We start from the raw sequence: 19,890 nt of genomic DNA, 5'->3' as shown, positions 1-19,890 counted from the left end.
TAATACTGGGGACAGATGACGTCACATGGGACCTCTTAGCCATCAGCTGTGGCTGATTCTAAATCAGTTTTTTTCTGATGAGGGAGATATAATTACGGGTTTTTGGCTGCATTTTAAAAATTTAAATAAGATGCTCTAAACTGCCAAACTAAAGACTACACATGTCTACATCACTATTAGACACGTATATACAGGTTATCAGCAAAAAAATGTATTTACGTGTTACTCGCTCTTTAAGTTAAAAAATTCTAACACATAATTGAACAGAATAAAAATGTTATGTCATAAAAACAATGTCTTAAATATGTTACTATAGTTCTTCCATGAAATACCACTTGGACCAATTGTAATGTATTTACATTCATTTCCAATTTATTCTACTGAGAAACAAATGATAGCTACGACGCTCAATAATAAAATCTGGTCTATTTTTGTTTTTTTGCAGCTGTATAGCTCCATGGACTTTGGGAGGAAATGGCAGCTCGTCCATGACAGTGTAATGCCGGGCAGATTCTACTGGTACGACCCTGTAGACTTTATTTGTGCTCATTTTTCTGCTATGATTAATTCTAATTTGCATAACAAGGATGTTCATGCCCAGCCTTTATAAGAATCCAGTGACCTCTTATAAAAAAACTGATTTCTACACCAACGTCAAGCCCAAAGCTGATTAATCCACATCACGTAGGCCTGATGTAATATTGTTCTTTCTTTTCAGTAGCACAAACACGACATGCTGTTTTTGTTGTTGCAGTCATTTAGGAAATTTTACTGTGCGGGCACAAGGCCGTGAATATTGATGCGAGTCCATTTACCCTGTTGGTTATAGTGTGTGTCCAACAAACAAGTTTTTTTACATTGAAAAGAAAGAAAGGACATTGGACTGACAACATGGTCTCCACATGCGTGAACAGTCAAATGTTTAAAAAATTAGAGGGCCTCAGTTGGCATAGAAGCGCCCAAAATAATGCATTATGTGTGCTCTTGAATGCTTTTCCTTCATGCACATTGTGTCAAAAAGTTATTTTACCTATTCTGCTGCAGCTGTCTGCAATTTTATCGCAGCACTCATTTGCGTTAGTGAATAGTTAGGGAAATAGTGGCTGCGTTTGTTGATGCCTCGCTAGATTGAGATTAATTGCCACTGGTGGTGCAAATTCAGCAATGAGTGATTTACAGGAGATAAAGAAAATACATTGTTGGTTTTCCAGAATAGGGTCGTCCATCCACAGCTAACCAGGCCTTCCTTTCTTGTCTTCTAATTCTCATTTATCCTTTTCTAATCCACTAACCCTATTTGTGCTCCCCTCTATCTCTTCTTCCCATTCTTTCAAGGGCGGTAATGGGGCTGGACAGAGAATCAGACGTGGTCCACATTGAGACACACATTGCAAAAGGCCGTGAGTACTACAATTCAGTCCACTGCTGTAGCAAGACCCACAGGACCCCTTGGCTCTCATTTAGAGAGAGGTCACGGGCAAGATGAGACCTGTTCTGCTGCTCAGATTGGTCCCTGAAGTCGAGTAAAGCAGAATAGGTGTCTCCCGGAAAAGAAACAGAGTGTTTTAGTGGGCTGATGGATGTTTCTTCTTTCTAATCTATCCCCTGTGTTTTATAGACAAACCTCGGCTCTCTCCTTTTAAAGAGTGCTGCATATTCTGTCAAACCAATTATGGGGGTTTCCTACTTGGGGGAAAAACGTATGCACACTTCTTCTGTAGAAAAACAAATCTTTATGCAAATTAGCATCCAAACTCGCCTCAGACAGCACCATTCTGAACTGTTTTTATGAGAAACTAAAAGAGGTTCAAGTTCTCGTTCTAGTCTGAATTTATGACACTCCTGGATTTTGAGCACACAATTTAGGTTTCTTCAGGTGTAAAGGCTGATGCAATTGTTTTGCATAAGACAGTTTTTAAAAAAGGCTGAAGGAGCAGAATAAAAACAAATAAAGTATAGTTGAAACATTGATTTAGCACCCTGTCTAACATGGTTTAACTCTTCACTATAATAAAGAGAATTAACGTGCATTTGTTATTTATGTCAGAACAGTATGAAGCTGACGCAGCAAAAATAAATAAAACAGAGGTAGACAACTTGGTGGATAAAACGTACAAATGACTGATTTTTTTTACCATGTTAATTGCGAAAGAAACATTATACATAGAAACACACTTGGCCATACAATTAGTTCGTCTCACATACATCTTCTTACTTTTCTTCCTTAACAACGAAACAAAAACACTACCCTAAAAAAGGAGGGCATATTAAATTGGCACAGCATTTAATGGCCTACAATAGTCAACAATGGGGCCCCACGTGCAAGCAAATTTTCCATAAGCAGCCTTTGCTGTGAGGCATATTTTTTATAAGTTAGGAAATGACATAACAGATTCAAACTAGAGGTTCAGGAGATTTCCACTGGAGTAATAAGCAGCGTCTGGCTAAAAGTGATGCAAAAGCCAATGTTTTAGAATGAGTGGGATTAGTCAAGACGGTGTCACCTGGTAGCCCAAAAATGCCTAAGAAGGGGTTCACACAAACCCAGGTCCTGAGAGGCCCGGAAAGGACAGCTGAAATGGCTCCAGAAGCCAAGGAGTTCCAGACATGAGTAGCACATGTGACTCGGGTCCCACAAAGTGGCTTGACATCTCTTAAGCCCTTTTAATAAGACACACAATGCCAGCAAATCGGTGTAATATTACCACAATGGTATGTCTATAAATGCGCCATGCCAGCATGGCGTTGCGCGAGTATTGCGGCATTTGTTCCGCCTCGCTTGGTAGTAATTTTGCGGTAATAGTCCGTTGTATGCGCCCTGGTGCAACAGAGGCAGATGTCATGATGACGTGGGGGGTTATTGCTGAGCTCCGGCTGGCAAATTAATTGAAAATGAAAGTAAACAAAGGCAATAACGTTTGCTTTTTGAACAAAATCAGCTGAGATGGCAAACTGGAGCACAGCAGCGCCCCATGAGCGAGCTGAAGCAGCAGCTAATGGGGATCTAATAAATAAATGAAAGTTGAAAATGAAGCTCAGATCACCAGAGACTGCACAGGGACTGATGGGGACAGACACCTTTAGGAGCTGCTTGTTAAAAAAAAACTTAACGATCACGGCTTCAATCGCAATGAAAAGCAAGTTATATCCAAGATAAACGGAAGTCTGTGGCAGCGCAGAGACCGCCCCCATACCCCCTTTATGCTGCCATCACCTAATCTTTTATAAAATTGCCATGATTGCACCACATTACCGCCACGGTCTGATCTTATGAACGACCTTTATCCTCCTCAGGGAAAACCTTACACCCAACTCTTGTTCCCAAGCTTTTCTAACTGCATCCACTGAATGCGCATCCGAGTCCATAAGTTGTTTGTATATCAGGGATACAATCAATTTAAGAGATAACAATTCTTTCCATGGTTGAGTGCTCGGAAGACAAAGATAGGAAGGAAAGAGAGTAGGGATGAAATGACAAACCTGAAAATAACTGAACAAAATAACTGAACAGGTGAGAGGCTTGAAGATTCGCTTTAGAATATTCTGAAGTTCTGAAAAACTCAAAAAGCACCATTCCTATAGAGGTCTTCAAAGGTGGTAATTCCATGATGTCTCCATTGGGCATATCAGTGAGACCAGGAGGAAATAAATGCTTTAGAATGATGAGCATGTGTACAGATGTGGAAGTCTATTTAAAATGATTCATGTATTGTGACCAAACTTTAAGACTAGCTTGTGGTAAATGGCCTGTATTTGATATAGCACCTTCTAGAGTCCTAGAACCTCCCAAGGTGCTTTACAACACAATCAGTCATTCACCCATTCACCCATTCACACACACACATTCACACGCTGGTGGGGATGAGCTAAGATGTAGCCAGAGCTGCACTGGGGCGCACTGACAGAGGTTGGTCTGCCAGCCCTGAAAGAGGTGGAGGTGCACAACAAGCGTTCTAACTTACATCACAACAGCTCACAGGAATCTGGCCAATATGTTAATTTATAAATGTGAGCTGACCAATAATAAAATATAAAGTTAGGCAAGGCAAGACCACCATCAAATTTCAATCTACCTAATGATTTCCCTCCCTACAAAAACGACTAAACCAGCTCATCTAATTGTTTGAAAAAGGCTTTAGGTAGAAATCCTGGGAGGCATTGGAACAAAAACTGCAATCGGGGCAGGACATTCATCTTGCCCATATGATTCGGCCAACGCAACACAGATGTAAGGAATTACACATTTGAAAGTCGGATTTGAGTTAGGTGATCAGAGGTGAGAAGTTGGAAGTATATGAGGATAAAGTATGAGTTACATTGACTCTTAAATACTTGAACCTAGAGAGGCTAAACTTAAAAAGGGTATCAGATTGTTTAATTGCAACACCTAAGGGATTTATTGGGAAACATTCGCTCTTAAAAAGATGAATCTTGTAGCCAGACAAAGAGCCAAACATATTCGTGGCATACTAACAGGGGATCAGAAACATACAAAGGCAAGTCATCCGCATATAATGATAATTTTATATCAAGGTTTGATTGAAATAAACCACTAAAATGAGGAAGGGACTTCGAGGCCACAGATAGGGGTTCAGTGACGATAATGAACAGTAAAGGGGATAATGGACAACCTTGCCTTGTGCCGCATGACAATGGGAAATGTTTGGAGAAAATGCCATTTGTGCACACACTGGCCTGGGGCGAGTCATAAAACAATCAAATCCATGAAAAAAAATTCCCCCCAAATCCAAACTTTTGAAAAACCGCAAAGAGGAAGTTCCATTCCTCGCAATCAAAAGTGTTTTCAGCGTCGAGAATTAATTACCTCTGGAGTAGTGGTCAAGTGTTGGAAAGGAATAGCATTTAAAAATGTGCAAACATTAAAAATCAGGTTTATCTTTAATAAAACCATTGTGGTCATTTAAAATAATAGCAGGAATAACTGTCCTGATCAGTTGCCAAATTTTTTGCTAAAATTTTAACATCTGCGTGAGAAGTGAAATAGGCCTGTATATATAGGCCTTTACAAGATATAGGGCCTTTGAAATAACCATTATAGGCTCTTGAGTTAACATGTAATTTTAAAAACGATGATAATTTAGACATATAGGTAGCTTTACATTCACATCTTCTCATCCCCTTTCCTTAACTTCTAATAAGCATTTAAAGTATGTATTTCTTTATTCACTGTTTGCTTTTTAAATATAATTCTATAGGAGACATTCTTTTTACTATGTAAACATACTTAAATACAGCTGATTTGTTTGCATATGCTTTATAGACATTATCATTTTAATCATAGAAGACAATAACTTTACCCCGGACACTTTTAGTCATAAAGCTCAGCTGATATTTGAACAGTAACAATGTTTGTGTCGGTTTCAAATTGGTTTTAAATTGGTCTCCAAAGAGGGAATTTAATGCAGATTTAAAATGGAAGCAGCAGATTTAGTTACTTAATAGTACAGTTGGAATGGAAATGGCTCAGATTTACCTCTGATTATTATTATTATTTTTTTCCTCTTTCAGGTGCTCAGTATGTGAAGTGCAGAGCCCACAGATGCACGGATGGCAACAGACAGTACATCTTTCCTGGACACGTGGACACAAACTCGCTTGTTGTACAGGATGAATATGTTTTTACACAGGTTTGCATAGTAGCAATTTTTTAGATGAAAGTAAACCAGCTGCCCTTATCTTGCTTTTATTTATTTAAAGGTTACCATCGCGGGCTTACATTTTGCTCCTCTTTCCTTTTGTTTTTATTTTGTTGTGTTGAGAAGCCAATTTATGCTTTTCCATCAAAGCCCACATAATGGCTTTTCCCATCGCACCTGTTCCCCACTGGCCTGGTGTGTGTTTTGATTTTGTTTCATCTCGTTCATGTCGGGACGCGCTTAGTGAACGGCCTTCTGCACAGACATAATCCATAGCTGAGAAATGTGTTTGCTGGAGTCTATGGTGAAGGAGCAATGAACAGGAGGGTCACTGTCCTTATCATCATTCACTTTGACTTTGACTCCAATTAGACAACTGCAGTCTGGACCATTATTAGAAATTTAATTTTCAAACGTCCTTTACTATCATTGATTTCTGTCCACCAGTAAGTAATTTTCTATCTATTGGTCAGACCTAATGCTTTTGGTCGTTCTTTTAGACTCCGGCTAAGTTTGAGGGAAATAAAAGTCATATGGAAGTAGTTTTTATTGACTCCAGGTTTTCACTTTGAACCAAAAAGCCTGGAGACCATTTATTATTTAAAATACATTTATCTACATCTTCTAAATCTTTTGGAATGATATGTTGCTTAATTAGCTACATTTCCACTGAAGGGACCAGGACGAGTCAGAGCGGGTTTTCACGAGCTGGTATGGACCGTTCAGGGTCCGCAATTTTGGCGGAGCGGGATTATACTTGTTTTTTAACCTTGCATTGATTGTTCACATACTTGCTGCTGGAGTATTCTGCTAGGAGGCACAGTACAGAACTGATAGGGTGGCTGATTTTTAGGTTACAAACAAAACAAATATGGCAACTATAGAAGAGATCAGTAGCTGGTTAATTTTCAGATCAAAACAGAATAAAGTGGCCATATCATAGATAGCTTGTAAGACCCCTAAACCAGACCAACACATCCTCACACTCAAAGCGCCAAAATGTGACGTGTGACCAAGCCTCAATATATGACGATTCGGGATGCCCCAGCGCATCAGGAGAGGACGATCAGAGACACGTGGCACCACTGGCGTCCGTATTTGATTATTACACGATCTAACCTTCCCCTCATCCCAATCCTAACCTTAACTCAGTAACTCAGCTGAGTTAAGGTTAGAATGGGGGTGAGGGGAAAGTTAAGTAGTTCGCAAGTTGCTCTAATATCCATCTCATCGCGGGCGTTGGACACCGACCCTCTGGGACAGTGCGTCCTCAATGCGTCCTCTCCTGACGCACTAGGGCATCCCGAATTGTCATATATTGAGGCTTGGTCACACACGTCATATTTTGATACTTTGGGTGTGAGAATGTGTTGACCAGACAGCCTGACAATGGTGAGTAGGCCTATGCCTTGCTTGTTTTGTCAACTCCCCCTACAGGTTACTCGCATATTGCAGTTTGCAAATCTGTTGCAATAATTTCAGAGGACGCACACAAACAAAGCTTCAAACAAATGAAAGTAGCACAAAGTGGCCATAATAAATTTGTGCATGCATACATAAAGAGATCCTTCACTGAGAAACCATTTTTTACTCATCATTTTTGAAAATGATCGGTCACTTGCTGAATTTAACCTGCAGACTGGATGTGATTATTGTGTCCAACACCATTTCCTGCATTAGCTTCTGATAGAAAATAAATGTTGAAACTCTTAAGATTTGAAAATCCTGACAGATCTATGTCACACATTCATGGCTCATGATGGAGAAGGTTGTTGACAGTTTAGCATCCAGGAAACAGCAGAGCACGACTTGGTAAGTAGAAGCTAACTGTTAGCATTAGCAACTGAACACAGCAGAACTCCTTCAAGCTTGTCTTGGAGATAAAACATTAACGTTGCAATGTAAATAAATTCAGAGGTAGAGTTGTGTTGCTGTTAGCCAGGTCTAATCATCAGGAAAAAGAACACTAAACCATGTTGTATGAAGCTTCTTTGTCTGAATTCTCCGTGCTGAAACAAGCTCACTGAAGCCACGTCTCCGTTAAAAAACATCAGGCTGTCAGTAGTACCACAGCAGAAATCAGCAGAGATAAGTGTTGAGAGCTCGTCCCTTTCATTTGGGAGAGAGCGGACCTTTCCCATAATCACGAAGGGTAGATATGGTTTATATCTCTGTGCCCTCTCTATAGCTTAATTCTGGAGGCAGAACCAGGTTCCTGTGGAGAGAGAGCCAGCGTAAACAGCACCCACAGCTGATCCCTGCAGTAAACAATTGATTGCATTGATTGATTGCACAGAACTGCAGGAGTTTCCCAGAGCCCTCCCAGAAAGTTCCATAATCAGTAAAAAAACGAACACTCTTTCCTCTCCTGGAGCTTACGTCCTGCTATGCAACATCTTTGTTTCGCCGTCATTCTGGAGGCAGAACCGAGTTTTCCCGTGGAGAAGTGAGCTGCAGTAAGAGAGCTAGCGTTACCTGCGTCCACCTTAAGGGCATTGAAAACACACACAGAAGAAAGAGCAAAGAATACAAAGTGAATAACGAAGTGAGAGCTGCTGTTATCATGGGCTCTTTGTAACCGAATGCGATCTTTCCTTTTCGTACTTTGGAGTCCATCTTCACAATAGGAATTCACCGCAAAGTAAAGCTACCAGAAATATAACACTACATTCAGTCTCAAAACAGGAAGTTTTCTCATTTTCGTGCGCAGGGTATATTGATGGCACTATACATTCCCATGCCACTCTGGTCTTTACTCAAAAATAAAGCTTGATTCTGGTCCCATGACAGTAGAGGGCACCATTGAGCACTCCAGCGTATAGCCTGCCGCAAATTCGTTAGTTCATTACTTTTGTCCAAAATATTAAAGTTAAGCTGGCCTTTCTCTGTAAGGCTTAGATTTCATGGGATTTACAACAAAAATGGTAATTATTAATGAAATTAGTTTTAGAAAATTAACCTGAGTTACTTGCTAAAAATATATTTCAGCTTTATAAATTTCAATAGTAAAGGCAAACTATCGGATCGGGAATCAAAACTGGATCGGATTTGAAGTTAAAGGATCGGGATCGGAAGCCTAAAATGCTGATCGGGATATCCCTAGTTCTGAGCTAATGTTGCTTTAACGGTGGCCCAGGTTCACTTTAAGCCATCTTAATGAATAGCTAATAGTGGAATTTTATGGCCAAATAAAATCTTTCTGGAAAGTTTCTACTGCATTTGGCGGAGATGAGATCAGCCACTGTGACAGAGGCAGACATGAGAGCTGGTGAATATAAGTGAACAGTCACACAGAGCGTGTCTGCTCAGAGCTGCGGTGGCACAGATGACTTTCTTGTGACTTTCATTGCTCAGGGCAGTTGGATTTAACTTGACAAAGAGTAATGAGGTTATCGATTGGGCTACAACGAAATAAGCAGTCTTCAACACCCCCAAAGTCTCTTGGGAGAGTAGGAACAGCCAAGTGCAACATCCTCAAAAATGTGGCCTGGGAAAATGCAGCTCATTGATTTTCGATAGATTATTCCATTAGAGCCCTAATGTAGTGTGTTCGGGGACAAACACCATCTTTCTAGTTGATTAGAAAATAAGCAATCAAGCACTGTTGCCCTGCCTGTAAGTGGACGGGATGGTGGTAGTGCATTAAGATCTTCAAGATGCATAATAGATAAGGACAACGTGATTTTCAGAGGCTTCTGGCTTTGGACTAATCAGGGCAGTAATATTATTTTCTGTTTTGCTCGTAATTTCATTTAGCCTTCAACGCTGAAAAGCAGACTACAGCTGCTGCTGTTTTATCAAGCCTGTAAAGCATTGTGAATTCACTTGATTCCTTTAGGAGATGTTTCATTTTACAACTGAGTTACAGCCCAGATAATTAATAATTCTTATTCATTACTGTGTGAAACGATCACGCACGTTTGGATTTTCAAACAGTTATCCAACTTGTTATACAATTAGGAAGTCTTATTAGTTGTAAATTTGCCTACAACATGAAGGCAACTTATTTTGTCATCCAGACTCTTTGAACTATGTTTCATTAGAAAAAGCGTTTGTGGGTTGATCCAGAATTGTACAAAAGTACAAATTAAACTGGGTTGTGCTCTTCAAGGGCATTTTCCAACCAGTGCACCTGTGGTTCCTGATTGATGACATTGGCATTTTGAATAAAAGACTGGATTGTGAAAATGTACCTAAATTGAAACAGTCCCATTTGGGGTAGATGTATTCAGAAGTCAATAGAGAAAAACAGTTTGCAGGTGCACCATTTCCAGCCAAAGAGTTGGAGCAAGAAATGGATGATGTGGTCCAAAAACCAATGTTGGGCCAGCATTTATGGCCTCTGTGGCTTTCAGATGAGATCTGCTTTAATAAACTGGTTGGTTTTCTGTTTCCTGGAATGAATCTCACTATGAATAACATCACAAATTTATTTTCTCAAACTTTGTACACTTTTGCGTCTTACTGTTAGCTGGTTATTTATAGCACTTTGATACCTAAACCTTGATTATTGGTGTTACATTTTATTTGGTTGTTGCTTTACTTTTCCAGATTTTGCACAATATTGTGTCTAAATTGTGCTAATAAAAATATACTGGAGACGTGACTGCAATGGTGGCAGGAGAGCCACAGAAAATCACTTTGCGCTCTGTTGTCCTGACGAGGACTTGCTTTGCAACACTCCCTAGGTGACGGAGAAGTCCGAAGGGAAAACGTCTCCATCAATGCGTATATGCGACTCCGCACTTGAGCTGACGGAGACATGTGAATCACGCCTTAGCAAGTGAAAGGTGTGGCCCAGATGTAATTTCTTGTAAACTTAAGAACTGTTGTTGTTTTACTCAAATACCAGGCAAAGAAGGCTAGAGGCTAACTTTTAGCTAGCAATGCCAACAGTGAATTAGAAAAAATAGTCAGCTATAAAAATATCTCAAGTTACTTTTTCAATTACCAACAACTCGATATTACAGAGAATAAATGGCCTGTATTTGTACAGCACCTTCGTAAGGGTTCTACAGCCCCCCAAGACGCTTCACAAATCCATCAGTGATCCACCCATTCACACACTGATGGTGATGAGCTACAATGTAGCCACAGCTACTCTAGGGTGTGCTGCCGGACACAGACTGTCAAACGCTGGTGCCACTGATCCCTCCGACCACTGCCAGCGAGCAAGGCAGGTTAGGTGTCTTGCCCAAGGACACAACAGCAGCATTCTGTGGCGGGAGCCGGGACTGAACTGACAACCTTCAGATTACTGGACAACCTGCTCTACCTCCTGAGCTATTGCTGCCCCTATCTACCTATCAACTTACCACGCATGACTCATCTTCACTCGTCATCTAGAATGTTCTGGTGCTGATCCGTAACTGGCAACAGCTGCTCAGAGTGGACTCGTTTGTTTTGATACATGGACTGCAGTACCCAAATTTGACCAGAGGATGTCTTTCTTATTTCATGCGCCTTTAAAAATACATTCCTCATAAAGTTTCTACACAGAGCGATTTGATCATCACAAAAGCTCTATTTTACTTTGTTCTCAGGTAACCAAGTCAGGACGAACCAGCTACTTTGTATCCTACATGAGAGAGCCCTTCAGGCAGATGGAGCTACCAAAATACTGTCTGCCAAAGGTAAGCAGCAATAACTTCATGATGTGTTTTTGTCTTTTCTCGTAGAGGACAAGCCACACAAAGGATTTGTCAGGAAATGCTGTAAAACAAAAAGAGCAGCTGACTTTTCCATTGAGTCTCTCATCTGTTTCCTCATCAGCTGTCATTATTTTCTCTTTCCATCTGTCTGTTTTTCCCATTTTACAGGACATGCATATTATCAGCACAGATGAGAAGCAGGTTTTTGCTGCAGTCCAAGAGTGGAATCAGAACAACACGTACAGTCTGTATATCTCAGACTCCCCCGGGGTCTACTTTATCCTTTCATTAGAGAATCTGAGAACCAGCAGAGGGTCCGCTGGTAACCTACTGGTTGACTTTTATAAGGTTTGTTGTCAGCTTTGTTCAAGGACTGCTGCTGTTTTGGTACCATTCATTTCTCCTTCACTTACAACAGTAATCAAATACATCAGTTTACTCCTTTTGATTAAATATACCTAAGTGTTTCCATTTACTATTTACAAGTCTTTGTTTTCTGTGTTTTCTAACACAGGTTTTCAGTGTCTAGCTATTTCCCACAATTTATTTGCCAAATATATAAGACAACTTTTTTAAGGGGGCCCTATCATGGAAACCCCCTTTCATTCATGCATTTTCCTGTAGAAGCTACACATTTTGAGTTTTACTTTGAAAATCCCGTACAGCCTAAGCTAGTGTCATCATCAGGCCCTGCTCCTCCCCTGGAAGCTAGTCTCAGGTGTGAAACCTGTCTCCAACAGTCAGCACAGGAAACATGTGTTAGGTGATTATTGTCATGTGACAGACTTGGTAGTCCAGTGTTTAGAGTGTAGATGCCTTAACCACTAGACTACCACTGCCTATACAGCAACTGACCTGTCTTAGACGCTGTTGTCGACACGTTTTGTCAGAGCGGGAGTGGGCGGAGTTTCACTGAAACACACCGCTTTATTTCCAGGTATGAATTCAGGCTGGCGTAAATAAATCGTATTTAAGATAAATGACATCTCAGTGGTGCCAACTGTAATATTTGATCATTTATTGCACCTATATTTACAATAGCTTGATTTGTGGAGCAAATTTAGCTGATAATGAGCCTTTGGGTTTATTAATCAGAACACTTTTTAGCATTTTTGCCCTCCTGACATCTTTTTGTTTTTCCTGTTTTTGTTGATAGGTTGAGGGGATAAACGGCATGTATCTTGCCAACAAACTGGTGGATGGTCACATTAAGACTTTCATCACATACAACAAGGGACAAACATGGGCTCTGCTGCCAGCTCCTGCCACTGATGTTGTGGGAAATAACCTTCACTGCATTCTGGTGAGCTTTTGTCAAAAGTGAATGGATGTTTTCATTCATGCAAAATTATGCTCATTCATCAAATGTTTCAATCTCATCAGCTTTGCATGTGATGTTTTTGGGTTCAGAGCCATATTTGCAGAAGGCCAGGTGCCAGCTTCATCAACAGGTGCTTATTTTTTTTTTTGGCTCCTAAATGGTCGAAGAGATGCTTGGCTGGAATATTCTTATTATCAGTGTAAGGCACGGAGTGTCATCGCGTTGAGGTTCAGGGGTCCTGACTTTCCATTAACCTCTGTGATTTCAATTTACTACCTGAAGTCACGTTGGACTAATGAATGTTAGATGACAGAGAATTACATTAAGGTCCGTGTTGTTATTCAGCCTGTATGATTGAACCCTAATCCAGCCAGTGCGTCCTTTAGGGACACAAAATGTGTATTATTCAGATAATAGCAGGTTACAGTCTTTGGATGTGCTGTAAAAAAATGACCACTTTGCTCCCGTCTGCTTCCCGACCCCCACCCCCCTCCAGCGTTGGCTCTTTGTAAAGCTCTATTGATGTTTTTCAGTTTGCCTCAGTCAGGAAGATGAGTGAAATGATTTGAATCAATTTCGCCAGTTTTATCAGTGCATCTTGGGGAATTTTAATTACATGCCTTGTTTGCTTTGGAATATAACAATTCAAATGCCCTCCGTGTCCTCTCAGCTATTTCCTGTTTTACTAACAGAGGAGATGAGAGGATCAAAGCATCTTTGTTGCAGGAACAGCCTCTGAAAATGTTGGCAGTTTCCAATCGCTGGGAAGAATAGAAAGAAAAGAGCGCTAATTGCAGCTTCCTTTTATTCAAATCTTGATGCACCTTGCTTCTTCTTGTGCTGTTGACAGCCATTTTGCTCGCTGCATCTTCATCTGGAGATGTCAGAGAATCCCTACACATCTGGACCCATCACCAGCAAAAAGTCTGTACCGGGAATCATCGTGGGAACAGGTACGGTTACTTTAAAGACGTGCATTTGAAGCCGACAGACTACGGACGCCTCTTGTTTCTCAGGTGGATGCATTGCAGCAGTGCAAAGCGCTCAAACTAAATGGCATGTTGTCCTCTTTCTGTCACTGAAATCAAATGCAGAAACTTCAGCTTCTGAATTTCGTGTTGTTGGGTGAAATGATTAGGCTGCAGTAAGCCATAAAAGTTGTCCTTCGCTGGAAAATGAGGACAGGCACCCAATTATTTATTGATGATATTTTTTTTCCAGCTGATTGTGCATACACAGAAAGTGTGATATTTGGTATTTTTCTGTGTAAATATGCACGCAAGTTAAAAGTGTTATTGCACTCAGGGAATATCGGCATAGAGCTGTCCTCCTCCAACCTTGGGATGTTCATAACATCTGATGCAGGAAATAGTTGGAGACAGGTAAGAGCCATCTGTTTCTTAAACGCACAATGCTCACAAATCAGACCTTCAAATTACTGAGAAGAACATTATTTTTCCCACAATGCAGATTTTTGATGAAGAGTACAACATTTGGTTTCTGGACAACGGTGGAGCTTTGCTCGGAGTCTTACATGCGGCCACCCCGATTCGACATCTGTGGTACGTCCGGCTTGTCGTGAAACCTCACCAAAAAAGAAAAAAGGAAGCCCACTGAAGGTTGGAACTGTAGGTGTTGGAGATGGAGTGGAAAATTACCTGGATGTAATTTCATTTGGGAGGTGGGGTGCAGCATGTGATTACATTTAATGTTTTGAAATGCTGATGGGCCAAGTTTATGTGATTATTGCATCGGCACGGTGGCTTCAGAACTGTCATTTTCAACAGAGGAGAGCGTGTTGCCGCTTTGTACTCTTGGTTGGATATGAAGGTTTGAGTGCTTTTATGTAAATGAGAGGTAGAGCGGGATGGAAATATGAGACTCAGAATGCCCTCATAAGTCCCTCATTGTGGGAGCTTAGTAACACTATCTACTTTGATGTCCCTGCACACTACAACCCTGTCAAAAGTGATCAAGCTCACAGAAAAGGTGATTTGAAACCCCCCAAATATGTTTCTAATGTTAGAACCCGAGTCACACCTTTCCTTCTGATGTTCTGTCACCTTCAAAAACTGTACTGGGGCCGTGGAACAGGTGCTCCTTTTGTTCAGCCTGCTGTCGGGATAATTTTTCAGACAAAGAGAATCCGGCAAACAGGGCAATTGTCAAATGACCTAAAATTATTTTGCATATTTCCCTTTACCTGCCGTCCCACTGTGTGCATGCAACGTTTAATGCTGTAAGCTTAGTGAAAACTGATAGTTTTTTTTTCTGCTGATGGATAAACACGAAGGCAGCTGTTGTATTTTTGCCTGCAGGATCAGTCTGGATGAGGGGAAGAAATGGGATCGCCACAGTTTCTCCTTGGCACCTTTGTATGTGGACGGAGTTTTAATGGAGCCAGAGTCTGACAATCACATTATCACGTAAGTGAAGATGCCCAGTTACAGCCCAGGAGGATATCCGGCCTCAACAAGCAGCACTCATCGAGGTGCAAACGAAGAAAGCTCCAACTAGAAATACTATTTTGATCAGCCACAACAATAAAACCACTTGCGTAGTTCTGCTTTCAACAGCTTTGATCTGCTTGGACGTGGACTTTAGATCTCTGGAGATAAGCTGCACAGTCATGTTTTAATCCTGTCGTTTGTGGGGACGTGTGATCGGATTGAACTCTATGGATTTTCTAGGTGAATAACATCTAGACAAAGGCTGGCACATCACTGCACTGAAAGATATGGCAGCTGATGGTTTCATTGTTTTTCAGACTTGTGTTTGTGATGGATCTTCAATACTAAATATGTTGCAAATCAAACCAAAGAGCTGCACGTCACCATGGTCTGTTTTTTTATGGTTCTTTTGTCATTTTGCAGCTTTTTTGGACACTTTAGCCATCGATCTGAGTGGCAACTGATCAAGATTGACTACACGGGTCTTTTTAGCAGGCGATGCATGGATGGGGATTATCAGACGTGGCTTTTACACAACAAGGTGTATATTAAATAAATGCATGCTAACGTAAAATTAGTATGCTGTTTCTTTAGCAAAAATGCATTAAAATTAGAAATTATTTTTCCAGAGTTTGTGCCAAGTTTGTGAAAAACTCTCTTTGTCTGACAGGGAGAGCTCTGTGTGATGGGTGAAAAGCAGGTCTATATGAAGCGAAGGCCTGGCAACCGTTGCATGCTGGCCCAAGACTACTCCAGGATCTACTCCTCAGAGCCATGTCTCTGCACAGCCTATGATTTTGAATGGTGATATTTTCTAGTCTTATTGTTTCTGGACAAAACTTCTTTTTCCAAGCAGTTGCTCTACTTTGAGCATTTAACTCTATTATAAACGCTAACAAGCTGACTTAATTAAGTATCAGCTTGCCAAAGTTCGGTATTTTCATTGTCAATTTTAAATGACAGTTTCTCTGCAACGTGACTCCAATTATAGCAAAATGTAGCAGGGAGTTCAAAACTTTTCATAATGCCTCTGTGATTTGCATGATGTCAAGTGACTTATTATAATTCAATTCATAATTAATCATTAAATTAATTTTAAATATATTTTATCCATCTATCTGAAATTCTCTTTGATCTTGCTTGTCTGACAATCATGTCTCTATGTATGGTCTTAAAATATTCCACGAAGCTCTGACTGCGGAGCGTCTGCCCGACTACAAAAGCTTGTGGATTATTTTGAGTAGTAATAGTTATCATTTCGTGAAATGTTGTGCTTTTCCTTTTTTCTGATTTCCTTTGGCAGTGATTATGGGTGGGAACGCCAAACGGATGGGAAGTGCTCTCCCGCTTTTTGGTTTAATCCAAATGGTGCGGCTAAAAGCTGCAGCTCCAGCCAAAGCTTTCTTAACAGCACTGGGTAAGTGGGATCCAATGCTCAGTCCCTGGAAAAAAAAAAAAAAAAACAAAAAAAAAACATGTTTTTCTGTCTCACCTTGTTTGACAAGCTGTCTGGCATAAAAAAAAGGAAAATTATTGTTTACTGCTTTGTGGGCTCAAAAAAAGTGTCTCACTGTGTCTCTTTTCCTTTTAATACGAGAGAGCAAGGTTATGATATAGAATGTATTCAGTGTGTCCGCTTTTACATTTTGTTGAGTTGAATAAAAGAAATCATGTTCTGCAATGTTACTTTCTGTTTAATGCTTTAAGGTACCGGAAGGTTCTGTCCAATAACTGCAAGGAGAGAGGGAGGAACTTCTTCTCACCTAAGAGGGTGGCGTGTCATCCCCGAGCTCCTCGAGGCCTCCAGCTGACCACGGGAAATGGAGAGCTGAGCGCCACCGTCCAAAGCAATGTCACGTTCATGATCCGCCTCGATTATGTTAGTCACTACCCAGACTCCTCAGCTTTGTGACAGTTTTCTGACTATTTTAAGTTTTAACCTCTAATATAAAAGGCACAAACTCATATATGTTGTGTGACCGTGTTTAGGAACGTTGCTCTCTCTCGCCGTTCGAGAACTCCAGATTTCCATGGATCTAAAGCCGTGGCATCCTGTTCACCATAGAAGTTGTAAAGAGTAGACCCCGCAAATTTGAAAAAAAAAAGAGACTTAACTCAAAGATAATTACATATTTTAATGTTTTGCACTTTGAGGTGCATCCTTGTGTTCTACATCAACCTGTTTTGTTTTAATAATTCCTCATTTAAAACACAAACACTGACTGTTCATCATGTTTTTGAGGATACTGAAGGGGTAGCATCTGCAGCAGGGTGCGAGCGAGGACTGAACACGTTGTAATGATTTGAAAATGCCTAGCTCAATGCAACATACTAAAAAAAGAACTATTAATTCTTTGCAATAAGGGTCACCTTTTTAATGGTACTTAGTGCATTATTAAGCATTAATAAACAAAAGATATTTTAATAACATTCCTAATATTGTTAACTATTAAGTGTCCTTAAGGTTAGGACAAAGGACCTGTGGTCTAAAACTTTAATTGTTTATCAATGCTTAATAATGCACTAAGTAACACTAATCAAGGGATCCTTGTTGTAGTGTTGCAAAATAACTATGAACTAGTAAATTTTTGGAACTATGAAAAATGTAATAATGAACTACGAGCTGAACTGAAACAAACTTTCCCAACACTACACTCAGATCTTCATCACACTGTCACTTAACACTCGTGGACTCGCCCATCTTGGCTCACAATGGAGAAGGCTGTCGATGATTTTGCGTCCAAGGAGAGAGCAGAGCACGTCTCGGCGTGCAGAAGCTAACCGTTAGCACAGCGTGCACAATCTTGGTCCTCGAGATCCCCTAACCAGCATGTCTTAGAAGCTTTCCTGTTTCAACACACCTGACTTGAATCAGTGGTGATTAGTAGTGTTCTGCAGAGCCCGAGGAGCTGTTGAACAGGTGAGTCAGCCACTGAATCAGCAGGGTAAGATATAAAACAAGCTGGATTGGGGATCTTGAGGACCCAGATTGGGCACCCCTGTAGCATTAGCGACTCCACAACAAAGCAGAACGCCTTCAGGTTTCGTTATTTATGGACACTAAATATCAGCATTGCAGAGAAAATGGAGACAGTGGATGAGTTGCGTTGCTGTTAGCCAATAAGATGCAAGATGTCTGGATATCATGAATAATTATGAGCAAGACACCGAATCCTGCCTTTTTCTGCCTCCGACTCCTGCTTTCTACTTCCTGACACAGGAGCATCAGAGCTTTGTTTCCACAAAGAACAATGACTCATACTAGAGACCGCAGCAAATGTATTGGAAAAAAATGTGTAAATGAGAGCTTTAAGAATCACTTTGAAGACATTAAATTGAAAAATTTTATCATTAGTTTTTATTTTGATGCATTGCACAAATGATGACTTCATCTAATGAGAAAAAAAAGTTTATAGACGTCTTACTTTTCCATACTTGATGACCTTTTTGCCTTTTCTGGACCCTTTTCCCACTTTCCCTCATGTTCTCTCGGTTGAATTTCTGTCAGCTTTTATTCACATTTACCTACAAAATGTTAGTGACACAACTCAAAGGACATGTGAGCCCCTGCACTTAAGCTGAGCGCTGAGCTTTCTCCAGTTTTCATGTGGCCTAACTGAAGTGTCCCGGCCTAAGCCGAGATGACAGATGCTGTGTTATACCACTGTGTCTGCAGGGAGACTCGCCGAGCACCAGCATCCAACTAGACTTCGGGGACGGCATCAAGATCACATACTCCAACCTGAGCAGGACCGATGACGGCATCAAGCACATCTACAGGATGACTGGGATTTACCGAGTGACAGCCTCTGCGGAAAACAACCAGGGATCTGACAGCAGCACGCTCTTCTTACACATCACCAGTATGTGAATAAGTAACATCATTACTCATCCCTGCAGCGGTGCATGCAACTTGAACGTTCTCTCTCTCGTAGATAGTCAGTTACAACTCTTCGCTGCTGAGTTTCATGTCACTCATGTTTTTTTTGTTTGTTTTAATTCTACTCTTGGACAAACTTCCTGCAGCTGAATATGCATCACCTCTGATCACATAGAGGTTTTCTCCTTGTGTTCCATGCATGGAAAGAAATTGGCCAGTGTTTGTGTGTTTTCCCCTCAGGTCCAGTGGAGCGAGTATACCTCTCTGCTCCCATTGTGGCCGTCAGTGGGAAAGCGGCTAATCTGACCGCAGTCGTTTGGCCGAGCCACACCAGAACTCTGACCTTCTTCTGGTGGTTTGACAACAGCTCCGAGGTGAGAGTCTTCTCCTCCTCCCACTGACTGTTGCAGCAAACATTTTAGTCTTGTTTACTGTCACCGCTCTCACTCCCCCTACCATATCCTTGCTCTGTTGTTTACAATTTAAAAGTGGAAATCTGCAGAGTTTTGGCACAACTCACGTAAAACCAGATCACACATGAGAGATTCTGCCCTGATGGGTCGTCGTATTTGCTTAACATGCTGATTGCATTCACTGAAACAATCCTCATTATACAGCAAGTCAAGGGCTGCATATAGGTAGTATTTATTCAGCAATTCTCAGTGTTTTTTTTCTCCTTTTGAAATTCAGCCCATTATTACTCTGGAAGGAAGCATCTCCCACATGTTTCACAGAGAGGGGAAAAACAAGGTCACGGTCCAAGTTGCTTGTGGAAGCATCGTCATGCAGGACTCCAAAGTTATCACTGTTAAAGGTGAGTGAAATATACACACTTCAAAGTATTTCTTCTACATGGATATGTAATATAGAATTGGATGGGGGGGGGGGGGGGTAACGTCTCTCGGTCAGCGCTGCAGACTTTGTCGTGTAT

The 19,890-nt window shown here is 40.9% G+C and overlaps 1 protein-coding gene across 1 annotated transcript in view; it reads left to right on the top strand.

Moving 5' to 3' along the window:
* Nucleotides 1-19,890, top strand: part of sorcs3b (sortilin related VPS10 domain containing receptor 3b) — a 79,286-nt gene that overhangs the window by 45,879 nt on the left and 13,517 nt on the right. The window contains exons 5-21 of the mRNA XM_015944880.3: nucleotides 446-519; nucleotides 1,336-1,400; nucleotides 5,530-5,648; nucleotides 11,201-11,290; nucleotides 11,477-11,656; nucleotides 12,465-12,611; nucleotides 13,480-13,582; nucleotides 13,935-14,011; nucleotides 14,100-14,191; nucleotides 14,948-15,055; nucleotides 15,503-15,620; nucleotides 15,750-15,883; nucleotides 16,383-16,496; nucleotides 16,787-16,958; nucleotides 18,756-18,942; nucleotides 19,200-19,333; nucleotides 19,650-19,773. Of these exons, the coding sequence (XP_015800366.3) occupies nucleotides 446-519; nucleotides 1,336-1,400; nucleotides 5,530-5,648; nucleotides 11,201-11,290; nucleotides 11,477-11,656; nucleotides 12,465-12,611; nucleotides 13,480-13,582; nucleotides 13,935-14,011; nucleotides 14,100-14,191; nucleotides 14,948-15,055; nucleotides 15,503-15,620; nucleotides 15,750-15,883; nucleotides 16,383-16,496; nucleotides 16,787-16,958; nucleotides 18,756-18,942; nucleotides 19,200-19,333; nucleotides 19,650-19,773 (2,038 nt within the window). The remainder of the gene's footprint in view (nucleotides 1-445; nucleotides 520-1,335; nucleotides 1,401-5,529; nucleotides 5,649-11,200; nucleotides 11,291-11,476; nucleotides 11,657-12,464; nucleotides 12,612-13,479; nucleotides 13,583-13,934; nucleotides 14,012-14,099; nucleotides 14,192-14,947; nucleotides 15,056-15,502; nucleotides 15,621-15,749; nucleotides 15,884-16,382; nucleotides 16,497-16,786; nucleotides 16,959-18,755; nucleotides 18,943-19,199; nucleotides 19,334-19,649; nucleotides 19,774-19,890) is intronic.

The sequence above is a fragment of the Nothobranchius furzeri genome, chromosome 12 (genome assembly GCF_043380555.1).
Source record: "Nothobranchius furzeri strain GRZ-AD chromosome 12, NfurGRZ-RIMD1, whole genome shotgun sequence".
Lineage (NCBI taxonomy): Eukaryota > Metazoa > Chordata > Actinopteri > Cyprinodontiformes > Nothobranchiidae > Nothobranchius > Nothobranchius furzeri.
This window is presented reverse-complemented; position numbering and strand designations above follow the sequence as displayed.